Here is a 16,663-nt window from a genome sequence, read left to right on the forward strand (position 1 = left end):
CAGTTCCTATGATTGTTTCCACATCCTTTTTGATTGTCTTTGATTTAGGTCTTAAGAATGGGCCCTTGAGATATTTTCCTATCCCAAGTGACCCTTCATCTCTTCTTAAGGCCCGCCTGGCTGCCCTTGCAGACCAGTGGCAGTTCCTGGTGCAAAAATCAGCTGAGAAGAGCCAGAAGCTAAAAGAGGCCAATAAGCAGCAGAACTTCAACACTGGTATCAAAGACTTTGACTTCTGGCTCTCTGAGGTAACGTGAGATGGTTCTTGCTCCCTACAATCAGAGAATTTCTAGGCATTTGGGTAATGAATGGTTCAGTCAGCCAGCCCATATTATAAAAGGGGAAGTGCTTCAGAGTCTTGAACAGAAGTCCTCATGGTGAGATAGGTTCAGATTGCTGCTAGGAGTTGCCAAAGCAGAGGGTAGAGAGGTTTAGAGTAGAGACTGATTTCAGAAGATGCTGGATAACAAACAGACCTCGTCCTCACGGGAGTATGTAGAGGAAGAGATTGGGCAGGGAGAGGTAGGCAGTTCCAGGAGACTGCACTGTTTGTTCTATTAGAACAAAATGGAGAGGAAGGGAGCCAGAGTCAAGGCATGTGTAGGAAACTGGCAAGCAGAGGCTCTAAAGAAGGTGATTTTAGAGACCACCACTGTGAGCATTTTAGAATCTCCAGTCTGTATGTGTCATCTGAATTGTTGTAGGTTTGTATTTTACATGATTGAGTTCACAGTGTCATTTTTCATTAGTATGTATAAAGGAGTGTTATCCCGGGTCCCTAAAATTCTCCCCAAGCATTTGTGTATGGAAGAGTCCAAAGAGTCTTACCGTGATTTAAGCATTCCCGCCTGGCTGCTACTAAGGGCTTCCTAGAGTGCCGGCTGCAGTGAGCATCTAGTATAATACTCATATGTGTTCCTTGTATAGGAGCTTCACTGCTGTAAGTTGCTGTGCTCTTTGGCCTGGCACTCAAGAGAAGGCTTGGGGCTATGCCTGCATCCCTACTCTGAACAGGCTCCTTAGTCATTTTGGATCTAGCTTAGTGTGCAGAACAGAAAGAACATCTTTAAGCCCAGAAGAAGAACCAACCAAACAATCAGGGTGGTGGCGGTGCACGCCTTTAGCCCCAGCACTCAGGAGCAGGAGGCAAAGGCAGGTGGATCTCTGAGTTCAAGGCTAGTCTGCTTTACAGAGTGAGTTCTGGGACAGCTAGGGCTACACAGAGAAAACCTGTCTTGGAAACAAGAAAACAAAACAAAATAAAAGAAATTGAAGGACAAAAAATTATGTCATGATTGGAAAGGTTTGGAGCAGCACCTAGCCACCCTGGGTTTTCCAGAACACTTTGTGTGCATCCTGTATAACAGTCCCTTTGTGTTGCCGACTGCAGGTAGAGGCTCTCCTAGCATCTGAAGATTATGGCAAAGACTTGGCTTCTGTGAACAACTTACTGAAAAAACATCAACTTCTCGAGGCAGACATATCAGCCCACGAGGTCAGCAGGGTGACAGATGGTGGGGGCTAATTAGAAAGAACCCCAAGAGTATCCCTGGGTCTTCAAGAGACTAGAGTTAAAGGAAGCAGAACGATGCCTGCCCCCGAGGCGGCGATGTGTAAATACAATGGGCTCTTGGTTGCTCTCAGCCTGTCTACACAGATCTGATCTATAAATACTACCCATTGTGAAGATGGAGGTGACGGGCCACCTGGAGATGTGGCCTAGTGGCACAGTAGCGTGCTGAGATTCAGAGTGTATACAGTCACACCCAGTCACACTCTTTATTTTTTAAGCAGGCTCTCAATGTATAGCTTTATCTATCCTCGGACTTGCCGTAATTGTCTGCTTTTGCCTCCCAAATGCTGAGGGTACAGAATTTACATCACGTCTTTGGCTTTAAATAATTCAAGTATTAGTTCCATAGTATAAGCAGCAATCCTGTGAATGGTGATAGTTTTTCTAAAGGGGAATGAGCAAAAAGGACAGCATTGGTTGCAAGCATATAGATCTCTCTCTCAGTGGACCTCTTACAGAGGAAGTCTGGAGTTTAAACTTGTGAGTTTGCTTGGTTATGTGTGGTATGTATGATGGGCACACAGTGAGGCTGAAGTAGGCAGGATTTGATTCAGAACATGGGGAATAGTTTTCCCCTGCTTCTATACCAGCACCTGTAATGGTAACAGTTTTGTAACTGTTCATCGCCAAGTAGAGTCAGTTTTTCATACTGAACTATGTCAAAACTGTCTTTATGTCCTTGGTGTTTCATGGGCTTAGAATGGGTCATATCCACTTGTCTGGCTCACTTATGAAATGGAAATATTGGTACTCTGAGTTGCACATGTTGGTTCTCAATATTTTGACACATTTCATGTATGAAAACAAAACCTCATACCTTGCTAGTTTTATCAGAAAAAACTCTGGAATACCAGATAAGATTTTTCCAGAATTTAAATTTTCTTCCAAAAGTTTGAATTTTATCATTAACAGTTGACTTCAGGGCTGGAGAGATGGCTCAAAGGTTAAGAGCACTGACTGCTCTTCCAGAGGTCCTGAGTTCAATTCCCAGCAACCACATGGTGGCTCACAACCATCTGTAATGAGATCCAATGCACTCTTCTGGTGTGTCTGAAGACAGCCACAGTGTACTCACATACATTAAATAAATAAATAAATCTTAAAAAAAAAAAAGCAATTGACTTCAGTTCATGTCAAGTGACAGACTCACTTCATTGTTTTTAGGAACAGGGTGGGCATAGTTGAAACTGAGTCTCCCACTGAAGCACAGTGTGTCCTGGAACTCAATTGTAGCCCGGGCTGACTTGGCCTCCCAGCTGCTAGGATTACAGGCTGAGTCCCCACATGCAGCTCACTTTGTGTCTCTGGAAGATTCAGGGCTGAATGTCCGTAATTTTCCTTGAGTTCTTTAAAAGTAAAATGTGGGTTTTTAACAACTACTAGTTGCAGGTTGGGGGCGTGGATTATGTGCAGTCAGAGGGCAACTTGAAGGAGTCAGTTACCTTCTACGTACCACAGTTGAACTAACTTCACTATGGCACATACCTTTAGTCCTAGCACTCGGGACAGGAAAGTGGATCTCCTGAGGCCAGGCCTGCTTGGTAGGACCCTATCTCACAAACAAAATGAAAATAACTAACTTTTACTGCTTTTCAAGGTTTACTGTTAGACTGGTAGTAAAGTGTACTTACTCTACACAAGACTCTCTAGCATCAAAATATGAAAGGATAAAGAAATAAAGGCCACTGCTGAGCAAAATTGATGGCAGTAAATGTGGGTTCTGGCAGGGCCATTGAAGCAGACACCTTTAATCCCAGCAATTGGGAGCAGGCGTAACTGGATCTCTGTGAGCTCAAGGTCAGGTCAACCTGGTCTATAGAGCAAGCAAAACCCTGCCTCACAAAAAAAAAAAAAAAAAAAAAAAAAAAAAAAAAAGAAGAAGAAGAAGAAAGAAAAAACAAAAAGTAGGATTTTACTATAGCCACGGCACTATATTCTCCATCCTGCACCTTCTCTCTATCTGTGCAGGCACTAAGTCTTAGTGTCAGTATGAGAGGAGTACAGAACTAGAATGGTCCACACCTCACACCCTGATTTATGAGGCTGCACAGCCCAGTAAGGAACTGCTGTTTTTAAGGACCTGGTTTCTGAGCCCTCTCTCGTGGCCCTACTGCAGGACCGTCTGAAGGACCTGAACAGCCAGGCTAGCAGCTTGATGACAAGCAGTGCCTTTGACACCTCCCAAGTGAAAGAGAAACGGGACGCCATCAATGGACGCTTCCAGAAGATCAAGAGCATGGCAACCTCCCGAAGAGCAAAGCTGAGCGAGTCCCACCGCCTGCACCAGTTCTTCCGAGACATGGATGACGAGGAGTCCTGGATCAAGTGTGTACCCTGTGCTTACATTTTCACTGTCTCACGGGGCTGCCTGGAGAGGTGGAGGTAACAGAGAAGTGTGATGTGGGGGCACAGGTTAGGAACCTTGCCAGGCTCCCCACGTCTTCTGCTGCACAGAAGAGTGGTGGTAAGCATCATGTCACAGGAAACCCTACCTTATGCATTCCTATGAAAGTTGTTTTGATTTTTTTGTTGTTCTTGAGACAGGATCTCTGTGTAGTCCTGGGGCTCACTATGTAAACCAGCCTTTCCTTCCCAAATGCTTGCATTAAAAAGCATATACCACCACTCCTGGCTTTTTTTTTTTTTTTTCTTTCCTCCCCATACCCTTAAATTTTCACCTTTTTCTACAGAGCAAGTTTCAGGACATCCAAAACTACACAGAGAAACCTTATCTTCAGAAACAAAAATTCGGACTTTTTTTTTTTTTTTTTTCTTTTCAAATAGTATGCCCATGTAAACAAGCCATTTTCTTTTTATTGGCTTACCTTTTCATTTTAGGGTTTATTTGTTTTAGGGTTATCTCAGGCTGTTTGTTTGTTTTAGGGTTAACCCAGACTAGCCTCAATTTCACTACATAGCTCAATATTACCTTGAAACCCTAGGACTCTTGCTTCTACCTTGTAAGTCTGAGATTATGGATGTGAACTACTATGCCTGACCTAAGCTAGTCACTTTAAAAGAAAGTCTCCTCCATTAAAACGTTTTTAAAAAATTAAATGAATTGGGGATGGAAAGATGGCTCTGGGTTGGATTCTCAGCACACACATGGAGACTCACAGCCAACCATAACCCCAGTTTCAGAGCATTTAACACCCTCTTCTGGGGCTGGAGAGATGGCTCAGTGGTTAAGAGCACAGACTGCTCTGCCAGAGGTCCTGAGTTCAATTCCCAGCAACCACATGGTGGCTTACAACCATCTGTAATGGGGTCTGATGCTCTCTTCTAGTGTGTATCTGAAGATAGCTGCCTTGTGTACTCATATAAATAAAAAAGTAAATAAATAAATCTTAAAAAAAAAAAAAAAAAAAACACCCTCTTCTGACCTCTGTGCACCAAGCATACATGTGCGTACATGAAGGCAAAGCATTCATATATATAAAATAGATGAATCTAGAAAACATTTTGTAACTTAAAAAGTATTATACAAGTAAACATCTTTTTTGTTTGGTTGATTGGTTTTGATTTTTTGAGACAAAGTTTCTCTGTGTAGTCCTGGCTGTCCTAGAACTTACTCTGTAGACCAGGCTGCCCTCAAACTCAGAAATCCACCTGCCTCTGCTTCCCGTTGCAGGAATTAAAGGCTTGCACTTTCCATGTACACCTAGGTTAAGGAGACACCTTTCTATGTTTTTCTTTCTTTTTTTTCTTTTTTCTTTTTTCTGTTTTTTGAGACAGGGTTTCTCTGTGTAGCCCTGGCTGTCCTGGAACTCACTCTGTAGACCAGGCTGGCCTCGAACTCAGAAATCCGCCTGCCTCTGTCTCCCAAGTGCTGGGATTAAAGGTGTGCGCCACCACCACCCGGCTCTATGTTTTTCTATATGTGACTCACAAGTCTGTGTAGTTAATAACTCCAGTGGTGCACCTCTCCCCAGGGCAGGCAGGGCCTGTTATCTGTAGACCCATTTTATACAGATGAGCCTTGTTCGTTGACAAATGTGCATGGCAAGAGGCAGTTCTAGATCCATGACTTTGGAAAACTGAGGCTTCTGTTTCCAAGAAACGGGTAGAGATATTTATGAAGAAAATGGTGGTGGTTGGAGGATGCCAAGACTTAGTGGCTATAAACTAACACAGCCCATGACATGAGCTGGTAGAAGCTGACCACTCACTGCTCTTCAGGGAGAAGAAGTTGTTAGTGAGCTCTGAGGATTATGGCAGAGACCTCACTGGTGTTCAGAATCTGAGGAAGAAACACAAGAGGCTAGAAGCCGAACTGGCTGCACACGAACCAGCCATTCAGGTGAGGGGTTGCCTTATTCAGAGAGAAGAGGGCTGTGGGAAAGGGGCCAGGTATAGGCAAAGTCCTCTGATTTTATGATCTGTGGTCTTATAGTCATGACACCTCAGCCCCAGCCATAAAGAAGTAATTCTGGTTGGTGTTTTGTTTTGTTTTGTTTTGTTTGAGATGGAGTTTCACTGTGTAACGTTGGCTGGTGTGAAACATCCTTATGCAGGATGACCTCAAACTCAGAGATCGATGGTTTCTGCCTCGCAAGTGCAAGTGCAGCAGGAAAGCTTTATGCCACCACTCATAGCCTGAGTGAGAATTGTGAATGTGACATTGACTTCTGGCACCATGAGCCACGGGCTCCTAGAACCAAGCACGTGGTAGCCCTGCTAGTGTTGACTCCATTTCTCACTTGCTAGGGTGTCCTGGACACTGGGAAGAAGCTGTCTGATGACAACACCATCGGGCAGGAGGAGATTCAGCAGCGACTCGCACAGTTCGTGGAGCACTGGAAGGAACTGAAGCAGCTAGCAGCTGCACGGTGAGCACTCAGGCAGGGAAAGCCTGGCCTTCCTGCCAGCCCTTCCTTTGGTATCAAGTATTAGCTTGCACCAGAGCCACCTCTTACAGTCAACTCTGAGTTTGTCATGTCCTATGAGTCTGAAGCCAGCAATTAATTCCACATCTTCCTCTCTGGAAGTAGTATCTGCCTTTTGTCTCTTAGGAGGCTAAGCCATGTTTGAACACAGACATATTCATGTATATTTTAAAATATTTTATCCAAAGGAGACCTTTTTTCTTTGTGTTTTGTTTTGTTGGTGCTGGGGATTGAACCTGATATCTCAAACACACTAGTCAGAGGACAATACTACCAAGCTATAACTCCAGCCCCAATTCCTGCATAGTAACTACTTATGAATGACTTCCCCTCCCCCATTCTATAATCAGCGGCCAGCGGCTAGAGGAGTCCTTGGAGTATCAGCAGTTTGTAGCCAACGTGGAAGAGGAGGAGGCTTGGATCAATGAGAAGATGACTCTGGTGGCCAGTGAAGATTATGGAGATACTCTTGCTGCCATCCAGGTCAGGAAAGCTAAGCGAGTGCATAGACTGTTCCCAACACAGCCCACGGAGGAGAGTTCTCACTCCTTCCAGGACCAACCTTTACTCCAGGCTCTTTTTACATCACCACCTCCCTCTGTGTGTACTCTGCCATTCTGTCTGCATGCCTATCTGTCCAAATTGACCTTTTTTTGATGACATAATCTTACTGGTAAGAGATACTGCAAATTGTCCCTTAATGACCTTTTTGCGTGTTCATGTCCCCTAAAGTTAAACTCATCCGGTAGCCACTTCCAGTTGGTTAACAGTTGCTGTGTGACAACTTGCATTGGTAGTCATGTAACTTTTTACTGATTCCAGGGTAAAACTAACTGAGCTGAAAAAAACCTCAGTTGGCCACAGTCAGACTGGTAGCTGGGACAGCTTGTTGAGCACACAAAGGGCTTCACTCTTCTATAGGCTGGATCAGCTTCCTCCACTTTGTTCAGAGAGGCAAAGGCAAAAACCAGAGGGTATTAAAGGCATTGCACTGTTTTCAGAGCTGTCCCCAAGGTAGCCCAGTCGCTGTAGGCCAGGCACATCACCATGGTCACACATTTCTGGTTTCCACTTAGCAGATATGGAAGCAGTTTACATTGCCCTGAGTCACCCTACTCACAGTGAGCAGTACATGGGTCAGGATACAGTTGGGTGGCCTCCTTCAGGGTGTGGATGAAGTCCCTAGAAGCAACAAGGGGCTGGATACTGTTCTCTAGCCATTAGGCAACTCGGCAGAAGACTGGGTCTCTTGTGGGGTATACTTAAAAAGGTTGTTGCTTTATTGGGTGCTCACTTCAAGCTCTCTGTCCAACCTAGACTAGATTGTTCTGCAGACCTTCAAACTTCCTGAGCTGCAGCATCCTTGTGCCACATGAAACTGCTTCCTCTGCAGCCTGTACCCACTCTAACTCCCTGGCACCCATACTCTAGGTGCTCCCCCTAGAATAGAGAGTGGGGGGATGGGAGTGTCACTCTCTACCTGAGACTTAGCGCATTCACGTAGTGGGCTCAGTGGCTCACCTGCCTTCTTTCTTTCCAGGGTTTATTGAAGAAGCACGAAGCTTTTGAGACAGACTTCACTGTCCACAAGGATCGGGTGAATGATGTCTGTACTAATGGACAAGACCTCATTAAGAAGGTGAGCCTGAGCCGGGCAGTGGTGGCGCACGCCTTTAATCCCAGCACTTGAGAGGCAAAGGCAGGCAGATTTCTGAGTTCGAGGCCAGCCTGGTCTACAGAGTGAGTTTCAGGACAGCCAAAGCTACACAGAGAAACCCTGTCTCGAAAAACCTTTAAAAAAAAAAAAAAAAAAAAAAGGTGATCCTGGATCCCATGAGAAACTTGTTCTCCCCCAGGATAGTGCACCAGGCTGAGGTCTTAGCAGAGACTGTCAGCAGGCCTGTCCCATGTTTGTATAGACTTGCTTTTGAATTGGCGCACTCCACATTAGGCAAAGCTTTTGGCCTCAAGTGAGGAAGGACATCTTGTTAGTACTTTTCTGACAGTTGAACTTTTCAGAATGTTACTATTCTTGTATTTTTTTTTATTTTTTTTCTTCTTTTTTTTAGTTGTTTTTGCTTTATGTGTGTAGTTTTATCTTCACGTATGCAACCTTAGACCTTTGGAAGAGGAGCCAGTGCTCTTAACTACTGAGTAACCGCTCCACTACATGTGTGCACTGCCCACAGAGGCCTCAAGAGAGCGTCAGAGCCCCCAGAACTGATACTACAAGCAGTTGTGAGCCACCATATGGACTCTGGGGATCCCCAGTCCCCTCTCCCCTTGTTTCTTGATGATAAAGATCACTGTAGAGATAATAGAAAAGGGAGGGATCAGGTAGCAGCCGCCCACGGTGACATGGGAGTGCATTCCTACAGTGGATTCAAGCCTGTCCTGGGCTGGCTAAGCCACCACTTGGAATTGGCTATTCTAGACTTTTATTTTAGCTTGAAAAGGGTCTTTTGTAGACCAGGCTGGCCTCCAACGTGTTCTGTAGCCAAGAATGACCCAGAACTCCTGAGACTCTTGCCACCCCTCCTGACTCATTTAGATTTTAATGTCTGGCCTTTCCCTCTGAACTGTGAAGAGTTAAACATGAAATGTCTGCTTAGTAGGATTGCATAGCTCTGTAGGTTATGCAAAACCTGTTGTGGTAGGAACAGTTTAGTTTACTGGTGATTCTTTTCCAGAGAAAAAACCAAAAAAAACAAACAAAGTCTTGGTACTTTCAGAGCAGTGGAGAGTCCAGGCTTCCCCAGCTGCAGCTCTCGGCCAGGGCTGTACTGTGCGTCTGCAGCCTGTCAGCAGCCACCCCAGGCCCTCAAGCCTTCCCTGTCTGAGACAGCACAAGTGTGTGTGCACGATGCTCCCATCACAAAGCTTCAGCTTAGTAATGGGAGAGTTGACATTGGGGCGAGGCTGGTGCCCTGAGTGGCAGATGCTTTGCCTAGCATCTGTGCAGCAAAAACTCTTAGGTGTTCAGGCTCGTTCCACAGAGAGCTTTTCTCCTGGCCTTGATGACCACAGAACATGAGGCTGGAGTCCAACGTGGACTCAGGATTTCTGCCCAAGAAGAGTGAGAAGCTCCTTTAGATCTGAGGTGTCTGAGTTGTAAATGTTCTTTGCTTTGTCCTAGACAAACTTTTCTTTCTGTACCCCGCGTGTCTTTCCTCTGCTGTCTCCTATGTATTTCTAAATGGAGTTTGACTGGAACTGAAATGTTGAGATATCCAGGCTTTACCGTCTTCAGTGTCCACAGCATCCAAATGCCTCCAGAACTGTTGTCTTTATTGCACAAGGGCTGGAGCTGCTCCCTGACTAGATAGTGTTTAATATTTAAGAAGTAATTTTTTCCTTTTAGAGACACTAATAGCCAAGCGGTGGTAATACACACCTTTAATCTCAGCTCTTAAGAGACAGAGGCAAGAGGATCTCTGTGAGTTTGAGGCCAACCTGGTCTACAGAACAAGCTCTAGGACACCCAGGGCTACACAAAAAAACTCTGTCTTGAAAAAAATAATAAAGAGGGCTGGAGAGATGGCTCAGTGGTTAAGAGCACTGGCTGCTCTGCCAGAGGTCCTGAGTTCAGTTCCCAGCAACCACATGGTGGCTCACAACCATCTGTAATGGAATCTGGTGCCCTCTTCTGGTGAGTCTGAAGATAGTGACGGGTGTGCTCACATAAAGTAAATAAATAATAACAGCAACGATAACAACAATAATAATACACCAGTGATAACACTGTCCTCATGCTGTCCACCCTTTCTCATGCTCTCTGTAGCACTGATTCCTGGAGTTAGATTGCTAGTCCCAGGTCTTCACTCTGAGATTTTTTTCACTTAGTATCATCCTTAGGAAGCCTCACCTAACACCGGACAGGGAGCAGATAACCCACATGACAGAAACTGAGTGTTTGTCTGGGAACCTGCTGCAGATAGGGGATTGCAGCTGGAGGAAAAACTAACTTGTGCTTCTTTTCCTGGCCTAGAACAATCACCATGAGGAGAACATCTCTTCAAAGATGAAGGCTCTGAATGGGAAGGTGTCTGATCTGGAGAAGGCAGCAGCTCAGAGGAAAGCAAAGCTAGAGGAGAACTCGGCCTTCCTGCAGTTCAACTGGAAGGCTGACGTGGTGGAGTCTTGGATTGGTGAGTGGCTTCAGCAAAACCCAAAGCTTTTAACTCTCCTAGGCTAAGAAGATGACAGAGCACACAGTTGGCTTTGTGCTATAGAGAAGAAAGTGATAGGACCTAGGCTCACAGAGCACAGCAGGACAGAACTAGTTGCCAAGTAATAAGAGACATCCAGAAGTCAGAGTGGCCACAGCAGTGCCTACACCCAACTAGCACGAGGGTTCACCAAACAAGGGCCTGTAAACCTTGACATGAGCAATACAAAGACCCAAGTACTAGTGGGCTCACCAGAGGGTCGGGTCACATGAGAACTGCTCACCAGCTGCCCTGCCAGAGTGTACTAGGCTGTGCTATCAGAGTCCAGATGAGGCAGGGTGGTGGGTGCAGGGAGCAGGCAGCCATGTGAGCTCAAGGGAGCTGCCAGTAACTTCGGAATTACTGTGTGAGCACGCCTCCATTCTGGAGGTGTTGTCTTTGTCCAGCTACCATTCTGTGAGGGCCAGGACAGTTGGGATGCTTTGTTTTGCAGGTGAGAAGGAGAACAGCTTGAAAACAGATGACTATGGCCGAGATCTGTCTTCTGTCCAAACTCTGCTCACTAAGCAGGTCAGTTGGCCTTCTGTGTGTATGTGGCCATGGTCAGACTATTTAATAAACAGTTCAGTCCTGGGCCTCATAGCTTCCAGAAGGTAGAATGGGTATAGGATCAGGCACGTGTGCAGTGGCATGGTTCGCTGGCAGGGCTCAGACACAAGGTGCCTGCCATTCTTCAGCAGGCCGGGATCTGTGGGAGTCACTGAGAGTAAACTCAAAGTGCTTACATGGGAACGACTGGTCTGCTCGCAGTCACACATGGCCTTGCCCAGAGCTTAAATGCTGGAGCTAGAATTTATTTATGGCCAGAGATGAGACCATTGCCACAATCGGGGTCTAAAGCAACCAGGACACGCGCATGTGTGACTGAATACTGGTTGGAGGTGGAGCTATATGTCAGCCACCAGTGGGCATCTCCTTCTGTCTGAGCTCAAGCACACTAGGCTCCTTGGAGTCTATGCAATTGGCTTGTGACTGTCTTTGCAGGAGACGTTTGACGCTGGCCTGCAGGCCTTCCAGCAGGAGGGCATTGCCAATATCACTGCCCTCAAAGACCAGCTGCTAGCTGCCAAGCACATTCAGTCTAAGGCCATCGAGGCCCGACATGCCTCCCTCATGAAGAGATGGACTCAGCTGTTGGCCAACTCAGCTACCCGGAAGAAGAAATTGCTGGAGGCCCAGAGTCATTTCCGTAAGGTAAGGGTAAGGTTCAGCTGGCCCAGTGGAATGGTCAGTAGACCCATGTGCCTCTGCCTTGCTGTGCCATCCTCCTGTAAGGAAGAAGCAAGCTCAGCCAGAGGCACATGGAGCCCTTGAACTTGTCCTGGTGAATTTATCCTCTGACCCTCCCGGGACAAGCACAGCTTGTGCTGAGGAACAGCAGGCAGAAGACAAATTGGGAAGATTTTGAGATGGGGCAGAGAGAGCCAGGCTCCCCAGCATGCCCTACTCTGATTGCCAGAAACTTCCTCATCCACATACATCCCCACCACTGACATTTTGTCCTCTACTTCTAGGTGGAAGACCTCTTCCTGACCTTTGCCAAAAAGGCATCAGCTTTCAACAGCTGGTTTGAGAACGCAGAAGAGGACCTCACAGACCCAGTGCGCTGCAACTCTCTGGAAGAGATCAAGGCCCTTCGAGAGGCTCACGATGCCTTCCGCTCGTCCCTCAGCTCTGCACAGGCCGACTTTAACCAGCTAGCCGAGCTGGACCGCCAGATCAAGAGCTTCCGGGTGGCTTCCAACCCCTATACCTGGTTCACCATGGAAGCCTTGGAAGAGACCTGGAGAAACCTACAGAAGATCATTAAGGTGCGCCTGGATAGGCGAGCCACTTAACCACCTGTGCTCCCTGCCTCTGGGCTGGTTCTTGTTGGGCTAGCTTCAGGAGGACTTCCTGCCCCTCTCCTTTAAGTCCCACTGCCCTTTCCCAGGGTAGAGCCATGTTTATCCTGAGCCCATCTAAGGCCAGATGTCAGGAACCAACAGAAGGTAGCAGCATCTGCCTCCCTTTTGTCTCAGGAGCGAGAACTGGAGCTGCAGAAGGAGCAGCGGCGGCAGGAGGAGAATGACAAGCTGCGCCAAGAATTTGCTCAGCACGCCAACGCGTTCCACCAGTGGATCCAGGAGACAAGGTGCCCGTCCTCTGGGGCTAGCCAGGGAACGCTGCTCCCTTGCAGCTGGGTGCCAAACCTTCAGCTCTGGGGCACAGGAAGCTTACTTGAAACCTGGTCCCTAAGCCAGGGACGGTTGGCATCTATAATCCCACAGTGCAGGAGGATGGCCACGACTGCCGGGTTTATACATATTTGTGCCATTTGAAGCTATAAGAAAACCCTGTTTCCCCAGGAAAAAATGGGGTGGTGGACTAAGCCTTTCATGGTCTGATTGGGTTCCAGAGCAAACGCGGGCTCTGCATGGTTCATTTCCCCAAAGACAGTGTTGGTGACTGTCCCGAGTAGGTTGGAGCTAACTGCTCGAGGCCCGGTCACACTGGCACACTGGCTCAGGGGCAGCAGATGCTAACGTTGTGTATTTTCTTCTCTCTTCTCCATCATCCTGACTGCTGCTGTATGTGACTACTACCACGGCTCCCGGACACTTGGATCTCCATAGAACATATCTCCTCGACGGGTTAATATTGCCTTCTTTTCCGGGCTCGTGGTGTGGCGTCTTGTGTGCTTGTCCCTTTGTCCCTTGTCCCCAGTGGCCTGGCTTGCAAAAGATCCCAGGATGGGCCTCCTGCCCACCTTGTCCATGCCCATTGTCCCTCCTAGAAGAACCCATAGTGTTGCCGGGGTGGGGGGTCACTTCCCCTCTTTCAAGTTAGGGACTGTAGCTGTGCTAGGAACCAGAGTCAAATCTGAGGACCCTGTCTGTGCCTGGTGACCAGAACTGGATTGCACTTTCCTCTTTGCCTGTTTTCCCACAGTAACCAAAAATTTGACATTAAGCTCCAGAGGTTAGTGGGCAGGCATATGAAGCTGGATGGTTATGCTTAGGAGCTTAGACTGAGGACAACATCCAGTTGAGGGAAGCTCTGCAGCCCTCTTAGGATTAAGGTAGTCCTGCCTCCCCCCTAGGGAGGGTAATCAGAATTGCTTACCTAGAAACAGGCAAATGTCCAGCATTACAGTGTTACAGAGACAGGGCTTGGAGGAGCCGCGGGAGGAGCAGGGCTGTGTCCCAGTCCCAGTAGGAGCCTGTTCGAAGGCATCCCTATCTGTTCATGCTAACTAGTCCAGATGAAGAGGCTGAACTAGAACCTATGAGGTTCTGCAGAGGGGAAAGTCAGGCGTGTAAAGGGGTAGTGACCTCAGAAATCTGTCCAGACCACTCAGGCTGAAGGAGGCTTTGCAAGGCGGGAAGGACTGCAGCATCTGGCCTACCTACCACAGGCTTCCCTACCCTATGCTGTCTGCTGCTCTTGGTCTTGTTTCTGTGCAGTGCCATGCTTCCTCACCTGTGGCTCCTCCCAAGCCTTGTCCCCACCTGGCCCAATACCCCTGGTTGAGCTGTCCCTGGTTCCCACCCAGTGCCAGGCTGGCAGCTGTGGCACGTGTCTGTCTCGATATGCTCTTGCCCCACTTCCCTTTGGTGTATTCATTTGGTTTCTTCTCTTTGAATAGCATAGCATATCGTCGGGTCATTCGTGTCTGTCAGTATGAAGTTGGGGATGATCTGTCTGGAAGGTTCTTCTCCTCTTATTCTCTTCCTCCCTCACTGTGGTTTTACCAATGCACTCTGGCCTCCCAGGCGGCTCTGCTTTCTAACCCACACCCTAGCCACTTGGGAGGAGGGCCTGTCCCCCTCTGCCACACTGGCCCTGCCTTCTGCCCCAGTCCCTGGGCTCCCTTTTCCTGGGGGACGGGGTGTGCCTTTGAGTGTTATCTACTGCTGGGGTAGGAGGAAGCCTGGTGCCTTGCCTTGCTAAAGCACTTTGAACTTGGGGATTTTAGAGTTCTTCCTGACTTGCTCAGGTCACAAGGGTAGGTTTGGGTAGGCATGGGTGTAGAAACTGGGCTGTGTGCACTGTGTGAACTTGTCCCTGCACGTGACCCATGACCCTGCTTGTTTGTTGTCCTCATTCACTGGGAACTTCTTTGTACTCACACACATCTTAGAGGGAGCAGGCTTCCCCCAAGGGCTGGTTCCTCAGAAAATGGCCTTCAAAAGGAAGCCTACCCCTGGCTGTGTCTAGATACTGGAACCCAAATCCAGAGTGCCATCATAGCTGTCCCCAGCTGGAACCAGCTTGCTAGTACACCCACTTAACTATCTTATTGGCCCTGGTGTCTCTTCCCCTCAGTAGCCTAAGAGCACTGAAGTAGGGCTAAGGGGACTGCCAGTTTCTTCCCTGTCCTCACAGCCCCAAGGGCTCCTATCTGTTGGGTTCTTGGCCTCCTGTGACTGGAAAAAAAGGGGGCTTGTCAGGCCTATAGCTGCTTTGTTCTTACAGGGAACAAGTTCAGTTCCTGGGTGACCTTTAAGAGCTGAGAAGCCCTGGCCTGTGTGTCTCTGAAACAGATGGGACCTGCTCTTTCTTGGGCTTGTTAGGGAGAGGTGGCCAACACCAGATAGGCTGTTTCCTCAATGAAAAGGATTTCAGGCTGGGGGCACTTTTTACCAGGACAAAGAGTTAAATCTGGACTGCAGAAATGAACCTTCCTGTTCACTGTGCTTCTGTTGTGTTTAGGTCCTGCATGGTCGAAGAGTCAGGAACTCTGGAATCTCAGCTTGAAGCTACCAAAGTAAGTGCCCCAAAGGGCTTTAGCCACCCCAGAGGCCCCCATCCCGTCAGCCACTCAGCCTAGGCTAGGCCCTTTTCCCTTGACTTACAGTCTCTGCTGGCTGCTGTAACTGTACCCCACACGGGGAGCCCTGGTACACACTGCGTCCGTATTTCTTGGCACCTCAGTCAGCTTCCTCTCCTTGACTCTCTGCACCCTGTGTGATCTCAGCTGGGTTCTGGGGCAGCGCAGTCTCCTGAGCTATGGGGTTCCACACTCACACTACTTTTGTCTCACTCGATAGCGCAAGCACCAGGAGATTCGAGCCATGAGAAGTCAGCTGAAGAAAATTGAGGACCTGGGGGCTGCCATGGAGGAAGCCCTCATCCTGGACAACAAGTACACAGAGCACAGCACCGTGGGCCTGGCCCAGCAGTGGGACCAGTTAGACCAACTGGGCATGCGTATGCAGCACAATCTGGAGCAGCAGATCCAGGCCAGGTACCTGGGTGTGGACCAGAGTTGGGGGCCCCACAGGGGCCAGCCTAGAGTGCCCTTGCTAACAAGGGACTGGGACAGGAGGGGAAACAAGCCACTTCGGCATGGAGTGCCTACTCCCTACTTTTGTTGTTCTTTTAGGAACACAACAGGAGTGACTGAAGAGGCCCTCAAGGAATTCAGCATGATGTTTAAGTGAGTATGGCCCGGGTACCCTGGCTGAGGGTAGCAGGGTGACAGGGACCATGTGTTGAGCCCTAGTCTCTATGCTGCAGACACTTCGACAAGGACAAGTCCGGCCGGCTGAACCATCAGGAGTTCAGATCCTGTCTTCGTTCCCTGGGCTACGACTTGCCAATGGTTGAGGAAGGAGAGCCTGATCCTGAGTTTGAGGCAATTCTGGACACTGTTGATCCCAACAGGTAATCTAAAGGTGCAGTGACTGATGGACAGTCTTACCTTTCCTCTGCCCCCTCGCTCATTGTACCTGCCTCCCATAGGGATGGCCATGTCTCCCTGCAAGAATACATGGCTTTCATGATCAGCCGTGAAACAGAGAATGTCAAGTCCAGTGAAGAGATTGAGAGCGCTTTCCGGGCCCTCAGCTCTGAAGGCAAGCCTTATGTGACCAAGGAGGAGCTCTACCAGGTAAGACTTGGGAAGGGCAAGATTTCTTGGGCACAACTGATGCTGAAGGGTGCACTACATATAGACTCAGAAGCTGGCAGAACTGGCCTGGTGCAACTCC

General features: G+C 48.1%; 1 protein-coding gene across 5 annotated transcripts in view; it reads left to right on the forward strand.

The window, feature by feature from the left end:
* Sptan1 (spectrin alpha, non-erythrocytic 1) overlaps window positions 1-16,663 on the forward strand; it is a 66,403-nt gene that overhangs the window by 49,192 nt on the left and 548 nt on the right. For 4 of the 5 annotated variants that reach the window (XM_034493695.2, XM_034493692.2, XM_034493693.2 and 1 more), the window contains 18 exons: window positions 111-248; window positions 1,391-1,495; window positions 3,690-3,898; window positions 5,753-5,873; window positions 6,281-6,402; window positions 6,810-6,942; window positions 8,000-8,098; window positions 10,448-10,607; window positions 11,122-11,198; window positions 11,673-11,882; window positions 12,203-12,499; window positions 12,710-12,822; window positions 13,304-13,321; window positions 15,384-15,438; window positions 15,722-15,918; window positions 16,057-16,110; window positions 16,191-16,337; window positions 16,416-16,563. In XM_034493695.2, the coding sequence (XP_034349586.1) occupies window positions 111-248; window positions 1,391-1,495; window positions 3,690-3,898; window positions 5,753-5,873; window positions 6,281-6,402; window positions 6,810-6,942; window positions 8,000-8,098; window positions 10,448-10,607; window positions 11,122-11,198; window positions 11,673-11,882; window positions 12,203-12,499; window positions 12,710-12,822; window positions 13,304-13,321; window positions 15,384-15,438; window positions 15,722-15,918; window positions 16,057-16,110; window positions 16,191-16,337; window positions 16,416-16,563 (2,403 nt within the window). Of the gene's footprint in view, window positions 1-110; window positions 249-1,390; window positions 1,496-3,689; window positions 3,899-5,752; window positions 5,874-6,280; window positions 6,403-6,809; window positions 6,943-7,999; window positions 8,099-10,447; window positions 10,608-11,121; window positions 11,199-11,672; window positions 11,883-12,202; window positions 12,500-12,709; window positions 12,823-13,303; window positions 13,322-14,316; window positions 14,380-15,383; window positions 15,439-15,721; window positions 15,919-16,056; window positions 16,111-16,190; window positions 16,338-16,415; window positions 16,564-16,663 lie in introns of all 5 variants that reach the window. The other variant, XM_076928395.1, reaches the window with a different exon arrangement.

The sequence above is a fragment of the Arvicanthis niloticus genome, chromosome 2 (assembly GCF_011762505.2).
Source record: "Arvicanthis niloticus isolate mArvNil1 chromosome 2, mArvNil1.pat.X, whole genome shotgun sequence".
In the NCBI taxonomy this organism is placed as follows: Eukaryota; Metazoa; Chordata; class Mammalia; order Rodentia; family Muridae; genus Arvicanthis; species Arvicanthis niloticus.